General features: G+C 50.8%; 1 protein-coding gene across 1 annotated transcript in view; it reads left to right on the top strand.

The window, feature by feature from the left end:
- The first annotated feature begins 5,500 nt into the window (after nucleotides 1–5,500).
- LOC144606936 (forkhead box protein O3-like) overlaps nucleotides 5,501–20,040 on the top strand; it is a 122,042-nt gene continuing 107,502 nt past the window's right edge. The window contains exons 1-2 of the mRNA XM_078423461.1: nucleotides 5,501–5,524; nucleotides 5,893–6,328. Of these exons, the coding sequence (XP_078279587.1) occupies nucleotides 5,912–6,328 (417 nt within the window). The 5' untranslated portion in view covers nucleotides 5,501–5,524; nucleotides 5,893–5,911. The remainder of the gene's footprint in view (nucleotides 5,525–5,892; nucleotides 6,329–20,040) is intronic.

The raw sequence follows: 20,040 nt of genomic DNA, 5'->3' as shown, positions 1-20,040 counted from the left end.
TTCCAGGAAGCAAGTCTTAGCAAGACCAGCCGATCACACTACCTACCACTGAAATAACCTATCATTACTGCAGACTGCAGCAAGGCTATAGAAACTGCGCGGGCAGCAGTCACATCAGCAGAAACAAGATATGTCAACATGGAAAGGGAACAGTTAGCAGTTGCATAAGGGTGTGAAAAATTCCACACCGCCCTCCCTCCCTCCCTCCCTCCCTCCCATGAAGTTTGTCTTCTCCGACCTCAATAGCAAGTCAGCAAGGAAAACGTTGGTGCAGCGGGTAGAGCTGCTGTCTCACAGCGCCAGAGATCCGGGTTCGATCCCGACTACGGGTGCTGTCTGTACGGAGTTTGTACGTTCTCCCCGTGACCTGCGTGGGTTTTCTCCGAGATCGTCGGTTTCCTCCCACACTCCAAAGACGTACAGGTTTGTTGGATAATTGGCTTGGTATAATTGTAAATTGTCCCTAGTGTGTGTAGGATAGTGTTAGTGTGCCGGGATCGCTGGTCGCAAGTTCACAAGTTATAGGAGTAGAATTAGGCCATTCGGCCCATCTACTCCGCCATTCAATCACAGGTGATCTCTGCCTCCTAATCCCATCCTCATGCTTTCTCCCCATAACTCTTGACACCCGTTCTACTCAAGAACTTGTCTATCTCTGCCTTGTCTATCTGTGCCTGGTCAGCATGGACTCAGTGGGCCGAAGGGCCTGTTTCCGCGCTGTATCTCTAAACTAAACAGTCAGGGCAGGAAGGGTCGGTCTTGAGTCTTCATTCCTACAAACCAAGAAAGTAGGCACAAGGAACTGCAGATGCTTGTTTACTACAAAAAGGCACAAAGTGCAGGAGTAACTCAGCGGGTCAGGCAGTTACAGAGAATTTTCTTCGTCTTTTTCCAGAGATGCTACTTGACCTGTTGAATGAGTCCAGGACTTTGTGTATTTTTTCAGGAAAAGAATGTGCTTGGTATCAGGGTGGTATAGAAGGCTTTTGGCACTTTAGACTTTAGAGATACAGCGCAGAAACAGGCCCTTCGGCCCATCGCGTCCGTGCCGACCAGCGATCCCCGCACACTAACACTATCCTACACACACTAGGGACAATTTGCAATTATACCAGGCCAATTAACCTATAAACCTGTACGTCTTTGGAATGTGGGAGGAAACCGGAGCACCCGGAGAAAACCCACATGGTCACGGGGAGAACGTACAAACTCCGTACAGACAGCAACCGTGGTCGGGATGGAACCCGGGTCTCTGGCGCTGTGAGGCAGCAACTCTACCGCTGCGCCACCGTGCCGCTCCTCATCTGCCTTGACGTAGCCTTCATCTGTCAGGGGACTGAGTACAAAGGTTGGGACGTTATGTCACAGTTGTACAAAATGTTGGCGAGGCCACATTTGGAGTATTATATTCCGTTTTGGTCACCCTCCTATAATAAAGATGTCATTAAGAAATAGGTGACATTTCTGGTCGAGACCCTTCTTCAGACTGAAGAAGGATCTGGACCCAAAACATCACCCATCCCTTTTCCCCAGAGATGATGCCTGACCCGCTGAGTTGCTCCAGCTTTCTGTGTCTATCTTTGGTTTAAACCAGCATCTGCAGTTCCTTCCTACACAAAGGTGTCATTAAGTTGGGAGGAGAGATGGGGAGAATGGGGTTGAGAAAAAAAGATAGATCAGCCATGATTGAATAGCGGACTAGACTCAATGGGCTGAATGGCCTAATTCTGCTCCTGGAACTTATGAAAATGCGGAGTGACAAAGGAAATCCCAGATTGGGCACAATTGCCACTTTGAATAAGGGGTAGGCCATTTAGAACGGAGACGAGGAAAAACTTTTCCAGTCAGAGAGTTGTGAATCTGTGGAATTCTCTGCCTCAGAAGGCAGTGGATGCCAATTCTCTGAATGCATTCAAGAGAGAGCTGGATAGAGCTCTTAAGGATAGCGGAGTCAGGGGGTATGGGGAGAAGGCAGGAACGGGGTACTGATTGAGAATGATCAGCCATGATCACATTGAATGGCGGTGTTGGCTCGAAGGGCCGAATGGCCTACTCCTGCACCTATTGTCTATTGATCAAAACATGCCCTGCTGTGGTCTTCAACCTGAAACATTGCCTCTGTTTCTCTCTCCACAGATGTTCACTGACCTGCTGAGTATTTCCAGCACGTTGTATTTACGTTTCAAACTTCCAGCATCTTTAAGATCGCTGTGAGCTGTACCTTTTAACAAACACACAAAAACACCAGCCGCACGTCTGAATGTATGAGCTCATGGACAAGTACGCCAAGTAAAACAGATCCCCGTAAGACCGAGACAAAGTAAAATAAGTCTTTCAGTCTGAAGAATGGTCTCGACCCGAAACGTCACCCATTCCCTCTCTCCTACATGCTGCCTGACCTGCTGAGTTACTCCAGCATTTTGAGATACCTTCGATTTGTACCAGCATCTGCAGTTATTTTCCTACACAAGTCAAATAATGAAGTGAGTGAGGGGAAAGTGAAAATAAACTTACTTTTCCAAGTTTAGAAGGATGAGGGGGGACCTCGTTGAAACTTACCGAATAGTGAGCGGCCTGGATAGAGTGGATGTGGAGAGGATGTTTCCACTAGTGGGAGAGTCTAGGACCAGAGGGCACAGACTCAGAATAAAAGGGCGTTCCTTTAGGAAGAAGTTGAGGAGGGATTTCTTTAGCCAGAGGGTGGTGAATCTGTGGACGGGCGGTCACGGTGGCGCAGCGGTAGAGTTGCTGCCTTACAACGAATGCAACGCCGGAGACCCGGGTTCGATCCCGACTACGGGTGCTGTCTGTACGGAGTTTGCACGTTCTCCCCTGCGTGGGGTTCCTCCCACACTCCAAAGACGTGCAGGTTTGTTGGTTAATTGGCTTGGTAAATGTAAACATTGTCCCTTGTGGGTGTAGGATGGTGTTAATGTGCGGGGATCGCTGGGCGGCGCCGAACAGCATCTGCAGTTTCTTTCCAACCAAGATGCATTTTGTATCTTGCAGAGGATTTGAAAACTCTGTCAAATATACCTGGAGTTGAGCATGCGTTTATTCACTGGTACCAGTCGGCGTGTACCAGTTCAGTTGGGATCAAGCAGTCAGTGGCTGCATCAATATTTATCTTCATGAGTTACATCATTAACTTTCATTTCCATTTGAATAGTGGTGCATTTTCACTATTGGTGTGTATGCTTAGTTTTAGTTTATTTTCGTGATATAGCGCGGAAACAGGCCCTTTCGGCCCACCGGGACCGCACCGACCAGCGATCCCCGCACACTAACACTATCCTACACCCACTAGGGACAATTTTTACATTTTTCCTTAGAACGCAGGAGGATGAGGGGTGATCTTATAGAGCTGTACAAAATCAGGAAAGGAATAGTTTGGTTAAACACATCTAGTCTCTTGCCCAGAGTAGGGGAATCAAGAACTAGAGGACATAGGTTTAAGGTGAGGTGGGAAAGATTTAATAGAAACCTGAGAGGTAATTTTTTTCACACAGAGGGTAGTGGGTGTATGGAACGAGCTGCCGGAGAAAGTAGTTGAGGCAGGTTTTATCGCAACATTTAAGAGCCATTTGGACATGGATGGGATAGGTTTAGAGGGATATGGGCCAAATGCAGGGAATGTGGGAGACTCTAGGACAAGAGGGCACAGTCTCAGAATTAAAGGGCACTCTTTTAGAAAGGAGGTGAGGAGGAACTTCTTTAGTCAGAGGGTGGTGAATCTGTGGAACTCATCGCCACAGAGGGCTGTGGAGGCCAAGTCAGTGGATATTTTTAAGGCAGAGATGGAGAAATTCTTGATAAGAACGGGTGTCAATGGTTATGGGGGGAAGGCAGGAAAATGGGGTTAGGAGGGAGAGATCAGCCATGATGGAATGGTGGAGTAGGCTCGATGGGCCGAACGGCCTAATTGTACTCCTATAACCTGTGAAGGTGGGACTAGTGCAGATGGGGCATGTTGGTCGGTATGGGCGAGTTGGGCCGAAGGGCCTGTTTCCACCCCGACACACTCTGTGACTCTAACTCTGAGCAATTACTGGCGGGGAAAAATATCGTGAATGGTCAGCAGTAAACTGTTCGTTTGGATTTAATGTAACATGTTTATAAAGTACACCTTACCGGTCCATGAATTTTACACCTTTGTAAAATACTGGTGCATTAAATAGTGTTTGTATGGGATTCCTTGTGTGGTGTGTAGGAAATAAAACTGCAGATGCTGGTTTAAATCGAAGGTAGACACAAAATGCTGGAGTAACTCAGCGGGACAGGCAGCATCTCTGGAGAGAAGGAATGGGTGACGTTTCGGGTCGAGGCCCTTCTTCAGACTGTGTGGTATAGTGAGTGTAGTCAGCCCCAACGCAAATTGGAGGAACAGCATCCCATATTTCGCTTGGGCAGCTTACACGCCAGCGGTGTGAACATTGGCTTCTCTAACTTCAAGTAACCCTTGCTTTCCCTCTCTCTCCATCCCTCCCCCTTCCCAGTTCTCCCACCAGTCTGAGTGTCCCCCTGATTAAATGTTATCTCCGTTTGCTTTGTTGTCAGCTTCCCCCAGCAAACCATGGTCTGTTCTACATGTTCCTTCAAACTTGGGTGTTGGGATGGGGGTGGGGGTGGGGGGTGGGGCTGGGGGTGGGTGTTATGGTGGGGGTGGGGCTGGGGGTGGGGCTGGGTGTTGGGGTGGGGCTGGGGCTGGGTGTTGGGGGTGGGGCTGGGTGTTGGGGGTGGGGCTGGGTGTTAGGGGTGGGACTGGGTGTTGGGCTGGGGGTGGGTGTTGGGGTGGGGCTAGGTGTTGGGGTGGGGCTGGGGGTTGGGGTGGGGCTGGGTCTGGGGGTGGGGCTGGGTCTGGGGGTGGGGCTGGGGGCGTGGCTGGGGGTGGGGCTGGGTGTTGGGGGTGGGGCTGGGTGTTGGGCTGGGGGTGGGGCTGGGGGTGGGGTTGGGTGTTGGGGTGGGGAGGGTGGGGCTGGGTGTTGGGGTGGGGAGGGTGGGGCTGGGGGTTGGGGTGGGGCTGGGTGTGGGGGTGGGGCTGGGTGTGGGGGTGAGGGTTGGGGTGTTGGGGTGGGTGTGGGGGTGGGGTGTGGCTGGGGGTATGGCTGGATGTGGGGGTGGGGCTGGGTGTTGGGGTGGGTGTGGGGGTGGGTGTGGGGGTGGGTGTGGGGGTGGGGGTGGGGGTGGGGGTGGGGTTGGGGGTGGGGCTGGGGGTGGGGGTGTGGCTGGGTGTTGGGGGGGGTCTTGGGGTGGGGGTGGGTCTTGGGGTGGGGGTGGGGCTGGGTGTTGGGGTGGGGGTGGGGCTGGGGGTTGGGGGGGGTCTTGGGGTGGGGGGGGGGTCTTGGGGTGGGGGGTAGGGCTGCGGTGCGGAGGGGGCGGGGCTGGGGAGGGGGAATCCCTCTGCCTAAGCCCCGCCCACGGCGCAGCTGGGCGGCGGTGACGTCAGTGGGGATTCCCGCTGGTGTTGCGGGGCCGGGAGCGGCGCAGTTACAGCGGATCCGCGACCAGAGCGACAGCGGAGCAGGTAGCGGCACTGGCTCTGCCTCTGGCTCCCCCACCCCACCCCCACCCACTCCACTCACCCCCTCCCCTCCGGCTCGCACCCCCTCACTCTCTCTTTCTTCCCCCTTACTCGCTCCCCTCTACTCTCCTCTTCCCCTCTCTCTCCCCCTCTCTCTCTCTCCCCTCTCTCCCCTCTCTCCCCTCCCTCCCCACTCCCCTCCCTCCCCTCCCTCCCCTCCCTCCCCTCTCTCCCCTCTCTCCCCTCCCTCCCCTCCCTCCTCTCTCCCCCCCCTCCCTCCTCTCTCCCCCCCCTCCCTCCCTCTTCCCCTCTCTCTCCCCCCTCCTCTCTCTCTCTCTCTGACACCCACTGTCATCTCTTCTCTCCCCCAGTGTTCAGTTACCGGTCGAGATGGAAGCGGCGGCGGCGGCGTCTCCTGTCGCCACGGACCCGGACTTCGAGCCCCAGAGCCGGCCACGGTCGTGCACTTGGCCGCTGCCCCGGCCGGAGGTGGAGGTGAAGACGGAGGTGGAGCCGGAGGGGATGGGGTCGGGGTCGGGTCTGGCCGGTGGGGAGGGGGGTCCGGGTGGGGTCTCGGACACAGCCCGGGCTGGAGCATCGTTGGGCGGCGCCGACAACGGGCAACACCGCAAGAAATCATCGCGCAGGAACGCGTGGGGCAACTTGAGCTACGCCGACCTGATCACCCGCGCCATCAACAGCTCCCCCGACAAACGCCTCACACTGGCACAGATCTACGACTGGATGGTCCGGCACATCCCCTACTTCAAGGATAAAGGCGACAGCAACAGCTCAGCCGGCTGGAAGGTGAGGCTCACACCGCCTGGGGCAAGTCTTACACACTCACACACACTCACTCACACCGCCTGGTGCATCCCTTACACACTCACCGCCGGGGGCACCCTTACACACGCACACACTCACACACACACACACCGCCTGGGGCACCCTTTCACACTCACACACACACTCGCACCGCCTGGTGCACGCACACACACTCTCACACCGCCTGGTGCACGCCTTTCACACTCACACACACTCACACCACCTGGTGCACCCTTACACACTCACACGCACTCACTCACACCACCTGGTCACCCCTTACACACTCTCACACACACACACTCTCACACACTCACACCGCCTGGGGCACCCCTTACACACACACACACACACTCACACAGCCTGGTGCACCCCTTACACACTCACTCACACTCACACCGCCTGGGGCACCCCTTACACACACACTCACACAGCCTGGTGCACCCCTTACTCACTCTCACACACTCTCACACCACCTGGTGCATGCCTTACACACACTCACACTGCCTGGTGCACACCTTACACACTCACTCACACTCACTCACACCACCTGGTGCACGCCTTACACGCTCACACTCACACACCGCCTGGTGCACCCCTTACACGCTCACTCACACTGCCGGGTGCACCCTTACACACACTCACACTCACACCGCCTGGTGCACGCCTTACACGCTCACTCACGCTGCCTGGTGCACCCCACACACACTCACACTGCCTGGTCACCCCTTACACACTCACACTGCCTGGTCACCCCTTACGAACTCACACACACGCTCTCTCTCACACTCTCTATCTCTTTCTCACACACTCTCACATACTCACACACACTCACACGCACACTCTCATATACACTCTCTCATACTCTCTCACACACTCTCTCTCTCTCTCTCTCACTCTCTCACATACTCTCTCTTACACACACACACTGTCTCTCCTTTACACACTCACACTATCTCACTGTCTCTCGCTCTCTCTCACACACACATTCTCTCACTCAAATACTCTCTCTTACACACACTCTCTCTCTCTCTCTCTCTCTCTCTCTCTCTCTCTCTCTCTCTCTCTCTCTCTCTCTCTCTCTCTCTCTCTCACACACACACACACACACACACACACACACACACACACACACACACACACACACACACACACACACACACACACCCTCTCCCCTTCTCCCTCTGTCTGCAGAGCAGCTGAGTGTGCAGTTCCACTTGTTGCTCACGCAGGCAGCCACTACTAGTGTGGTGCTGCAGCTGGTTCTGTGGTTTAAAGCTCGCACCCTCCACACGCTGGTGATTTTGAGTTCAATCTGAGTAGGGGGTGTGAAACGCTGTGTGATCCGTGGGCTTTGGGTGCTTTGTGATATCTTGGTGCCGTTAGTAACTGATGGCTGTAGTTGCTAATCTCAAATCCAAGTGGCTTGAAACTGTGGATTGTTGTTATATTAAAGTCTTTCTAATGTACCAAACAATAACTGCTTCCTCACAATATTCCAGTGTCAAAGGCGATTCATATCGTCCCCCATTATAATCCCAGAAAACATAGACTCAGTATTATATCATGCTCTTGTAGAGCTGAACACATGAGCTGGGAGATTGTGGTGAACATTTTGCATGTGTTGTTCATTGGTTGGGAAGCACTTGTATCTGTTCAGTTGAGTTTAGTTTATTGTCACGTGTACCGAGGTACAGTGAAAAGCTTTTGTTGCGTGCCAACCAGTCAGCGGAAAGACAACACATGATTACAATCGAGCTGTCCACAGTGTACAGATACATGATATAGGGAATAACGTTTAGTGCAAGGTAAAGTCCGATTAAAGAGATTCCAAGGGTCTCCAATGAGGTAGATGGGAGGTCAGGGCCACTCTCTGGTTGTGGTAGGATGGTTCAGTTGCCTGATAACAGCCGGGAAGAAACTGTCCCTGAATCTGGAGGTGTGCGTTTTCATACTTCTGTACCTCTTGTCCGATGGGAGAGGGGAGAAGAGGGAGTGGCCGGGGTGAGACTGGTCCTTGATGATGCTGCTGGCCTTGCCGAGGCAGCGTGAGGTGTAGATGGAGGCAATGGAAGGGAGGTTGGTTTGTGTGATGGTCTGGGCTGCGTCCACAATTCGCTGAAATTGGTCCTGGGTGGAACTGTTCCCAAACCGTGCTGTGATACGTCCCAAGGAAATGCTTTCTACGGCCTATCTGTAGAAGTTGGTGCTTTTTCACTGTGCTTTTGAAAAGGAATAGGTGACATTTTGGGTCGAGACCCATCTTCAGACTTCAGTTTAGTTTATTGTCACGTGTACCGAGGTACAGTGAAAAGTTTTCGTTGCGTGCTAACCAGTCAGCGGAAAGACAATACATGATTACAATCGTGCTGTCCACAGTGTACAGATACATGATATAGGGAATAACGTTTAGTGCAAGGTAAAGTCCGATTAAAGATAATCCAAGGGTCTCCAATGAGGTAGATGGGAGGTCAGGGCCACTCTCTGGTTGTGGTAGGACAGTCCAGTTGCCTGATAACAGCCGGGAAGAAACTGTCCCTGAATCTGGAGGTGTGCGTTTACACACTTCTGTACCTCTTGCCCGATGGGAGAGGGGAGAAGAGGGAGTGGCCGGGGTGAGAATGGTCAGTGATTCTGCTGCTGGCCTTGCCGACTGTAGCTAAGATTAGTGTTGTATTGCGATCATTTGAATGGTTGACTTTAAATCCACATCTTTTGCATGTGAGCTGCCGAGCTTCATCCAGTTTGTTGTATCTGATTTGCTGTGGAAGTTTCCACCTGTAAAGGGGGAATCAAGATACCTGTGCAGGGAGCGTTTGAACGACGTAATAATCCCAATGTTCGTCAATCCAATCGCAACATAAATTCCTTGAAGTCTTTGATTTCACTATGACAGGCCGCTCCATATTTGTGAAAGGGGGTGGCACGGTGGCGCAGCGGTAGAGTTGCTGCCTCACAGCGCCAGAGACCCGGGTTCCATCCTGACTACGGGTGCCGTCTGTGCGGAGTTTGTACGTTCTCCCCGTGACCCGCGTGGGTTTTCTCCGGGTGCTGCGGTTTCCTCCCACACTCCAAAGGCGTGTGCAGGTTTGTAGGTTAATTGGCTTGGTGTAAATGTAAATCGTTCCTCGTGTGTGTGATATTGCTAGTGTTCGGGGGGGATCGCTGGTCGGCACGGACTCGGTGGGCTGAAGGGCCTGTTTCTGCACTGTATCTCTACACTAAACTGAACTACAGGCAGGGATTTTGGAGCTCAGTACCTGTCCCAAGTGGCTCACAACGTGCAGAGCAGAATGTGTTTGTGAAGTACAAGCAAACCACAGAGTGCTGGAGTAACTCAGTGGGTCAGGCAGCATCTGTGGAGAACATGGATAGGTGACGTTTCACAGAGTGCTGGAGTAACTCAGCGGGTCAGGCAGCATCTGTGGAGAACATGGATAGGTGACGTTTCAGAGTGCTGGAGTAACTCAGCGGGTCAGGCAGCATCTGTGGAGAACATGGATAGGTGACGTTTCACAGAGTGCTGGAGTAACTCAGCGGGTCAGGCAGCATCTGTGGAGAACATGGATAGGTGACGTTTCACAGAGTGCTGGAGTAACTCAGCGGGTCAGGCAGCATCTGTGGAGAACATGGATAGGTGACGTTTCACAGAGTGCTGGAGTAACTCAGCGGGTCAGGCAGCATCTGTGGAGAACATGGATAGGTGACGTTTCACAGAGTGCTGGAGTAACTCAGCGGGTCAGGCAGCATCTGTGGAGGGGATGGACAGATGACGTTTGGGGTTGGGACTCTTCTTCAGCTTCCTGACCCATCCGTCCCCCCCACAGATGCTGCCTGGTCTGCTGAAGTCCTCCAGCACTTTGTGTTTTACTCAAGATTGCAGCATTGCAGTTCATTTTCTCAGAGGTGAATCTGTGGAATTAATTGCCACAGGTGGCTGTGGAGGTCAAGTCAATGGCAATTTTGATGGCGGAAATTGACAGATTCTTGATTAGTGCGGGTGTCGGGGGTTATGGGGAGAAGGCAGGAGAATGGGGTTAGGAGAGATAGATCAGCCATGATTGAATGGCAGAGTAGACTGGATGGGCCGAATTGCCTAATTTCTCCTAGCAATTATGAACTGTGAATTCAGAGGGAATTATGTTCCAGCAAGCCCTGGGAATAGTGAGTATCGTTTTAAGACGAGTGCACAAATCAGAAAGGATTCAGTAAGTGGAGGCTCAGAATAATTTGCTGAAGCATTTAGTATCCAGGCAACAACATTTTTATCATTATTTGAGCTTGACTTCAGCGGGGCAAAGTTTCCCCGTGTGCTGCCGATGTGAGTGAGAATTTGTTTTAATGCCATTTGTGGCATCTGTGTTCTGTGGGAGTTACAGGTACAGGTGTTTCATCCATCCAGGTAACTGTGACACTAAGGGCTCATTATGGTGTAGAGTAGGTGAACCTACTATGAGTGTTTGTCGGCACTGGGCCTGTACTCGCTGGAGTTTAGTAAAATGAGGGGGGGCCTCATTGAAATCTACCGAATAGTGAGCGGCCTGGATAGAGTGGATGTGGAGAGGATGTTTCCACTAGTGGGAGAGTCTAGGACCAGAGGGCACAGCCTCAGAATTGAAGGACGTTCTTTTAGGAAGGAGATGAGGAGGAGTTTCTTTAGTCAGAGGGTGGTGAATCTGTGGAATTCTTTGTCACACAAGGCTGTGGAGGCCAAGTCAGTGGATATTGTTAAGGCAGAGATAGATAGATTCTTGATTAGTGCAGGTGTCAGAGGTTATGGGGAGTAGGCGGGGAGAGATAGATCAGCCATGATTGAATGGCGGAGTAGACTTGATGGGCCGAATGGCCTAATTCTGCTCCTATCACTTCTGAACTTATGCAAAGAATCGCCACATATAGGACGTTGACAAAGTTAGAGTTCAATGTTGTTCCCAATGGCCCCTCTTTGTTCTTAGCGCCCACACCCCCCAAGCCGGGTACCCCTTTGTTTCCAGACACACAAAGCTGGAGTAACTCAGCGGGTCAGGCAACATCTGTGGAGAACATGTCTATCTTTGGTTTACGCAAGTGTCTTTTAAATGTTGTCATAGTATCTGCGTCAACTACTTCCTCTGACAGCTCGTTCCCGCACATTCCCGCTCAGGTTCTTATTTAATCTGGCCCAACTCACCTTAAACTTGTGTCCTCTAGTTTTTGATTCCCCGACTCTGGGTTAAAGACTCTGTGCATTCACCCTGTTTATTCCCCTCGTGATTTTGTTCACCACTATAAGATCAATCCTCATCCTCCTGCACTTCAAGGAACCAGCTCCTAGCCTGCCCAACCTCCCCCTGGAGCTCAGGCCCTCATGACCTGGCAACATCCTTGTAGATTTTCACTGCACTCTTTCCAGCTTGATGAGCTGTGTGAAAGAACACAAACCTTTGACCACAGGCTGACTGCTGGCCTGTGTGACATGACGGTCCTGGTGAGATGGGAACAGTATTTCAGCAATGTCTTGGCTGACATTTAGACACAAAATGCTGGAGTGATTCAGCGGGTCAGGCAGCATCCCTGGAGAGAAGGAATGGGTGACGTTTCGGGCCGAGACCATGTTCTCCACAGATGCTGCCTGACCTGCTGAGTTGCTCCAGCACTCTGTGTCTTCTTTTGTAAACCAGTATCTGCACCTCCTTGTTTCTGCTAAGACTACTTGTTGTACCCTTATTGCCACTTGTCTCTTGCACCCATTCCTTCTCTCCAGAGATGCTGCCTGTCCCGCTGAGTTACTCCAGCATTTTGTGTCTACCTTCGGTTTACACCAGCATCTGCAGTTCCCCCCTAGAGGCTTTTGGCTGGCATTTGGTCATGATGGTTGAATAACACCCACTCTGGCCTGGGTCAGCGTGAGAGGAATCCAGATGGTTGAGGACATGCAAAGTGAATATGTGCTGTTTAACCCTGGTTGGCACGGTGGTGTATTGGTAGAGATGCTGCCCCCCAGCGCCAGAGACTCCAGGGACAAGTGGCTATAAGGGCACGACAAGTAGTCTTAGTAGAAACAAGGAGGTGCAGATACTGGTGTACAAAAGAAGGCACAGAGTGCTGGAGCAACTCAGCGGGTCAGGCAGCATCTGTGGAGAACACGGATAGGTGACGTTTCACAGAGTGCTGGAGTAACTCAGCGGGTCAGGCAGCATCTGTGGAGAACACGGATAGGTGACATTTCACAGAGTGCTGGAGTAACTCAGCGGGTCAGGCAGCATCTGTGGAGAACATGGATAGGTGACGTTTCACAGAGTGCTGGAGTAACTCAGCGGGTCAGGCAGCATCTGTGGAGAACACGGATAGGTGACGTTTCGGGTCGAGACCCTTCTTCAGAGTTCAGTGAGATCATTCCAGAGTTTTATGGTGTGTTAATTGGAGGGCAAAGGTTTATGATACGCGGCGATTGGAATATGTTGAGGTGCGCATTATTGCCTGGCGGCTTTCTGAAATGGGCTTTATAACAATTTCATGAATAATTTAACGTAAACAAATTAAATCTTGAGAACGATTGTATTTTTAATGGGCTTCCCTTTAAAGCTATTCCCTTTAATCGTGTTGGAGGTGACTGGTACTCAATGGAAATGCTGGCTTTTGGTAAAGTGCTTAAGCTAGAGTGGGTTTCAGTTTGAGTTAGTTGGTTGTCACGTGTACCGAGGTACAGCAGAAAGCTGTTGTTGCGCACTAACTAAGCAAAAAAACTAGAGACGGAATGTGCCGGAATGTGTCTGACATTCCCAGCAATTTGGGTTCCCGAGTCTGTCGGGTCTTTATTTCCCATCAAAGAAAGTTGTGGCCATTCAGCCCAAGAGCCATGTAGTCTGATACTATCCCTCAGCTTTCACTCCACTAGGCAGCACCTCGTGATCACATCTAATGAGTGCTGCCTTGGCCGATATGCTGGCTGTTTTTACGAACATCTATAGTCTACTGGGTACAAAAAACTATCATGTCATTAAAATAAAGTGGGATTAATGTAGGATTGACGTAATTGGTCTCCAGAGACTCTGTGGGCCGAAGGGCATGTTTCCATGCTGTGTCTCTCAATGACTCGGGACTCGAGGGTCTGAGCTACAGGGAGAGGTTGAGCAGGCTAGGACTCTATTCCTTGGAGCGCAGGAGGATGAGGGGTGATCTTATAGAGGTGTATAAAATCATGAGGGGAACAGATCGGGTGGACGCACAGAGTCTCTTGCCCAGAGTAGGGGAATCGATGACCAGAGGACAAAGGTTTAAGGAGGGGGGGATTTAATAGGAACCTGAGAGGTAACTATTTTACACAAAGGGTGGTAGTTGTCTCCACAACAAGCTGCCGGAGGAGGTCGTTGAGGCAAGGACTATTGCAACATTTAACAAACAGTCAGAGGTTCGTAGATAGGACATGTTTGGAGGGATATGGGCCAAACACAGGCAGGTGGGACTAGTGTAACGGGAAGAACGTATAAACTCCGTACAGGCAGCGCCCGTAGTCAGGATGGAACCTGGGTCTCAGGCGCTGTGAGGCAGCAACTCTACCGCTGCGTCACCGCGCCGCCCATGTTGTGCAGCGTTCCTTCATTGGCATGCGTTTGCTCACCTGTTTTACTATTTATCTCCGACCGTCCACCTTTGCTGGGGCTCCCAGTCATCGTGTTCATCTGTGCCATCGTATCGAACGCCGCCTTACCTCCATATTTTCCCCAATTAGTTCAGCATTACTCGCGTGTAATCACTCGATCCGTAATAATTAAATAACACTCAAACTAACAAGTAGTTAGTGATGACTTTTAATTGATTTTCCAACGCTAATTGCAAGGGGAATGAACATAAATGGATCCTTGGTTCGACTGGAGTGTCAGAGAACCCACATTTAATGCCAATTCCGAATAGACGCAGAAATCTATGGTGCTATAACATGCCAAAGTCTTAGGAGTGTAACACAAACACAAGAAAAATGTTCTGGCTGTCTCTCTCTCTCTCTCTCTGCAGTAAATTCAGCGACTTATTTCACAGTGGCACCAAATGCCAGAGTTTGCAGTCATTTCAGAAGGAGACGAGGAGGAATTTATTTAGGTGTAGGGAGGTGATTCTTTGCCACAGACGGCTGTGGAGGCCAAGTTAATGGATATTTTTAAGGCAGAGATAGATCGATTCTTCATTAGTACGGGTGTTCGGGGGTTATGGGGAGAAGGCAGGAGAATGGGGTTAGGAGGGAGAGATAGATCAGTTTGTTTGAAAGTCAATGGGAGAGATAGTCTCGAGGTATGAAGGGTGGAAGTACAGTGCTTGCTCATTATCTGTGATTATTCAGTTGTAACAATTGGCAGACATTGTTAGTCCACCAATCAATCAATCAGACAGTCTGTAATTGTGACGAGCTTGGATTGGAAGCCAAGACTTGAATCTTTCCAGCTGTTTTGGAAGGTTGGGCCTGCACCCAGGCTTCTGGAACGTCATTCAGAAATCTGATATCTGTTGGATGTAAGATTGGTTTGGGTAACGACACCCAGTCCGACCGCAGCGGTAGAGTTGCTGCCTCACAGCGCCAGAGACCCGGGTTCCATCCTGACCTCAGATGCTGTCTGTGTGCGGAGTTTGTACGTTCCCCCCGTGACCTGCGTTGGTTTTCTCCGGGCGCTCCGGTTTCCTCACATATCCCAAAGATGTGCAGGTTTGTAGGTTATTTGTCCCGTGTAAATCGCCTCTAGTTTGTCGGGAGTGTATGCGAAATGGGGCGAAGGCAGGAGAACGGGGTTGAGAGGGAAAGTTAGATCAGCCATGATTGAATGGCGGAGTAGACTTGATGGGCCGAACGGCCTAATTCTGTTGTTGGAACTTATGAAAGTGGGATAACATAGAAGTAGTGTAAATGGGTGATCGATGGTAGGCGTGGACTTGGTGGGCTGAATGGCCTGTTTCCATGCTGTCTCTCTAAACTGAAAATGGCAGTCACTTGTCATGTGTTTGTGTCCATGTGTGTGTGTGTCTGGTGTGTATCTTGTATGTTCATCTGTGCGTGTGTCTGTGTGTGCGTGTGTATCTGTGTCTGTGTGTGTCTGTCTTTCTGCCTTTGGGCCCATGTGTGTCTGTGTCTGTCTGAATTCTGTCTTTCTTTCTGTCTTTCTGTCTGTCTTTCTGTCTGTCTGTCTGTCTGTCTGTCTTTCTGTCTGTCTGTCTGTCTGTCTGTCTTTCTGTCTGTCTGTCTGTCTGTCTGTCTGTCTGTCTGTCTGTCTGTCTGTCTGTCTGTCTGTCTTTCTGTCTGTCTGTCTGTCTGTCTGTCTGTCTGTCTGTCTGTCTGTCTGTCTGTCTGTCTGTCTGCCTGTCTGCCTGTCTGCCTGTGTGCCTGTGTGCCTGTGTTTGCTTGCTTAAAGAACACTTACTTTCTCTCCTGAAGCAGCCCAATCCTGACAGAAGGACAAGCATGGATTTATTGAGACTTTTTGGGTGGGGAACCGGCAACAAATTATATAAAATGAAATAAAATCCACCCTGATAAAAATCCGTGATACTGATGTAAAATGCGAGAGGTTGTGGGTGTGTGTCCAAGCCACAGGGGCCAGGCCGTCAGTGGCGATGGTGATAAACGACTTGGTTTCATCCTGAGTGATCCCTGATGTTGTGAGCACGATCATGCCATGTAATCGCTCCCATTTCCCCATCACTCCTCATTTAAACTTTGTTGACAGATGTGGCTAAAGTCTTCATCAATACCCTGAGGTTGTGTGTGGTCAATTTTACATTTGGATCAATGGCCTCGACAGTAACTCTTGTGGCCAGTTGACAAGTGGGTTTTTATACTTTTTAGTCAGTATAAAGAAGGTTAAAATAATCAGTTTTACACGACAATAAACTACACTAAACCAATTATATATGACTAAACTAGTTTAGTGTAGAGATACAGCGCGGAAACAGGCCCTTTGGTCCACCCAGGTTCGCACACTAACACTATGCTACACACACTGGGGACAATTTACAGGTAGACACAAAATGCTGGAGTAACTCAGCGGGTCAGGCAGCATCTCGGGAGAGAAGGAATGGGTGACGTTTCGGGTCGAGACCCTCCTTCAGACCAGAGACAATTTACATGTACACCAGGCCAATTAACCTGCAAACCTGCACGTCTTTGGAGTGTGGGAGGAAACCGGAGCACCCGGAGAAAACCCACGTACGTCACGGGGAGAACGTACAAACTCCGTACAGACAGCGCCCGTAGTCAGGATCGAACCCGGGTCTCTGGCGCTGTGAGGCAGCAGCTCTACCTGCTGCGCCACCCTGCCACCCTTAAAATTCACGTTACACATTTCACGTTACACCCACCTACACCCTCCCTCATCCTCCCCGCCACACATTTCTCCCATATCCCCCACCACTCCCATCACCCTGGTCCATCCCCTGCAGCCTCCATTCATCTCTCACCCCTCCCATCTCCAAATCCCCCCCTTCCCTGTTCCCTTCCACCCATATCCCACCCTCCAGCTTGACAATTCCCCCCTCCTTTCCTTATCTGACACTCTTTGGCCTGGATGGGTTTTCTCCGAGATCTTCGGTTTCCTCCTTCCAGAACCAGGGGCCACAGTTTAAGAATAAGGGGTCGGCCATTTAGAACGAAGACGAGGAAAAAACCTTTTCAGTCAGAGAGTTGTGAATCTGTGGAATTCTCTGCCTCAGAAGGCAGTGGAGGCCAATTCTCTGAATGCATTCAAGAGAGAGCTAGATAGAGCTCTTAAGGATAGCGGAGTCAGGGGGTATGGGGAGAGGGCAGGAACGGGGTACTGATTGAGAATGATCAGCCATGATCACATTGAATGGTGGTGCTGGCTCGAAGGGCCGAATGGCATCCTCCTGCACCTATTGTCTATTGTTTTTAAATTAGAGATACAGCACAGAAACAGACCCTTCGGCCCACTGAGTCCGTGCCGACCAGCGATCCCCACACACTAACACTATCCTAAACACGATAGGGGACAATTTTTTACATTTACCAAGCCAATTTACCTACAAACCTGCACTTCTTCGGAATGTGGGCGGAAACCGGAGATCTCGGAGAAATCACACGCAGGAAACGGGGAGAACGTACAAACTCCGTACAGACAGCGCCGGTGGTCGGGATCGAACCCGGGTCTCCGGCGCTGTTGAGGCAACAACTCTACCGCTGCGCCAGTGCGTCGTTATCTTTGGTTCTCCTACTTTTATGCTGGGACGCTGCAAAGTTCTGATTGTAAATGGGCAGTCGGTGATATCTTTATTGTGATTAATCACCTTCCGTGCGGGTGTTAATCAGTGATCGCTCACCGAACTGTAATTCCTGTTCAACCTGCCCTTTGCATTTACAGCTGGGGTCGCCAACTGTCCCGTATTAGCCGGGACATCCGGTGTTTTGGGCGAAGTTGGTTTGCCCCGTACGGGACCGCCCTTGTCCCGTATTAGTAGGGTTGCCAACTTCGTGACTCCCAAATACGGGACAAAGGGTGACGTCACCGCCCCGCGCCCCACATGACCTCGCCCAGCCAGCGGCCATGTGCTCCCGCTCCACCAATGGAGCGGGAGCACGTGGCCGCTGGCTGGGCGAGCTCGCGCGGGGGCGGTGACATCACCCTTTGTCCCGTATTTGGGAGTGGGGAAGTTGGCGACCGTATTTACAGCATTAACCTGTTGGGAAGTGCCATGAAACCATGAGGATGTGTGTCAAACAGACCGATCGCAAGTGTGGTTTTGGCAACTGCTTTCCTCCTACCACCCAAACTGTAAACGAAAGCACTTGCATGTAAGCAATGTACGCACAATCGTTCAGTGCAATGTAAACGGCTCGGACCGCTGCTGTACAGTTATTCTCATCAAATGGCAGAGGCAACACCATTCGGGTTCGAGTCGCTCGGAAACACAGCAGCGATGATTTATATTACCATCACCTCCGGCAAATATTGGCCATGATCTTTGTGGGTGCAACAACATTGACCTGACATCATTTGCTATTTTAGATTTACATTTACATTTAGAGATACAGCGCGGAAACAGGCCCTTCGGCCCACCGGGTCCGTGCCGCCCAGCGATCCCCGCACACTAACACTATCCTACACACACTAGCGACATTTTTTTTTCCATTTGCCCAGCCAATTAACCTACAATTTAGATTTAGAGATACAGCGCGGAAACAGGGCCTTCCACCCACCAAGTCCGTGCCGACCAACAATCCCCCCACACTAACACTACCTTGCACACACTAGGGACAATTTTCCATTTTTATACCAAGGCAAATAACCTAGAAACATGTACGCCTTTGGAGTGTGGGAGGAAACCGAAGATCTCGGAGAAAACCCACGCAGGTCACGGGAAGAACGTACAAACTCCGTACAGACAGCGCCCGTAGTCAGGATCAAACCTGAGTGGAGGAAGGAACTGCAGATGCTGGTTTACACTGAAGATAGACACAGAATGCTGGAGTAACTCAGCGGGCGGGACAGGCAGCATCTCTGAACAGAAGCAATGGACAGAAAGGAAGAATGAGGGGGGGACCTCATTGAAATGTACTGAATAGTAAAAGGCATAGATAGAGTGGATGTGGAGAGGATGTTTCCACTGGTGGGAGAGTCTAGGACCAGAGGGCACAGCCTCAGAATTGAAGGACGTTCTTTTAGGAAGGAGACGAGGAGGAATTTCTTTAGTCAGTGGGTGTTGAATCTATGGAATTCATTGCCACAGACGACTGTGGAGGCCAAGTCAGCGGATATTTTTGAGGCTGAGATTGATAGATTCTTGATTGGTGCGGGTGTCAGGGGTTATGGGGAGAAGGCAGGGGAATGGGGCTAGGAGGGAGAGATAGATCAGCCATGGTTGAATGGCGGAGTAGACTTGATGGGTCAAATGGCCTAATTCTACTCCTATCACTTATGACCTTATGAAGGAATGGGTGATATTTCGGGTCGAGACCCTTCTTCAAACTATCAATCACTTTAAAAATTCCCAATGACTTGGCCTCCACAGCCGTCTGTGGCAATGAATTCCACAGATTCACCAGGTTTTTCAGAAACTTGTTCACCACATCATGTGTTCTGAATTAAATCCAATTTTTAATGGATTTTTCATTTTTAATTTTCCCTGCCTGCAATTTCTGCAGGGAGTTTGACCCCAGACAAATCAGTGTTGAATGCTCCATAATATCTTGAGTGATTTTACATATCATTAGCCAGTAAAAGCATGGTTCAATTTCGAAAGCTGTTAAGTTGGTTAGCTTCCACTGGTTCAACTTGGTCTGAAGAAGGGTCTCGACCCGAACGTCACCCATTCCTTCTCTCCAGAGATGCTGCCTGACCCGCTGAGTAACTCCAGCATTTTGTGTCTATCTTCGAGTCCATACATATTATTTGATTGGGGTGGCATGGTGTTGCAGCGGTAGAGTTGCTGCCTCACAGCGCCAGAGACCTCAGAAGGCAGTGGAGGCCAGTTCTCTGAATGCATTCAAGAGAGAGCTAGATAGAGCTCTTAAGGATAGCGGAGTCAGGGGGTATGGGGAGAAGGCAGGAACGGGGTACTGATTGAGAATGATCAGCCATGATCACATTGAATGGCGGTGCTGGCACGAAGGGCCGAATGGCCTACTCCTGCACCTATTGTCTATTGACCCGAGTTCGATCCTGACTACGGGTGCTGTCTGTATGGAGTTTGTACATTCTCCTGCGTGGGTTTTCTCCGGGCGC

Source organism: Rhinoraja longicauda, chromosome 27 (assembly GCF_053455715.1).
Source record: "Rhinoraja longicauda isolate Sanriku21f chromosome 27, sRhiLon1.1, whole genome shotgun sequence".
Taxonomy (NCBI): domain Eukaryota; kingdom Metazoa; phylum Chordata; class Chondrichthyes; order Rajiformes; family Arhynchobatidae; genus Rhinoraja; species Rhinoraja longicauda.
This window is presented reverse-complemented; position numbering and strand designations above follow the sequence as displayed.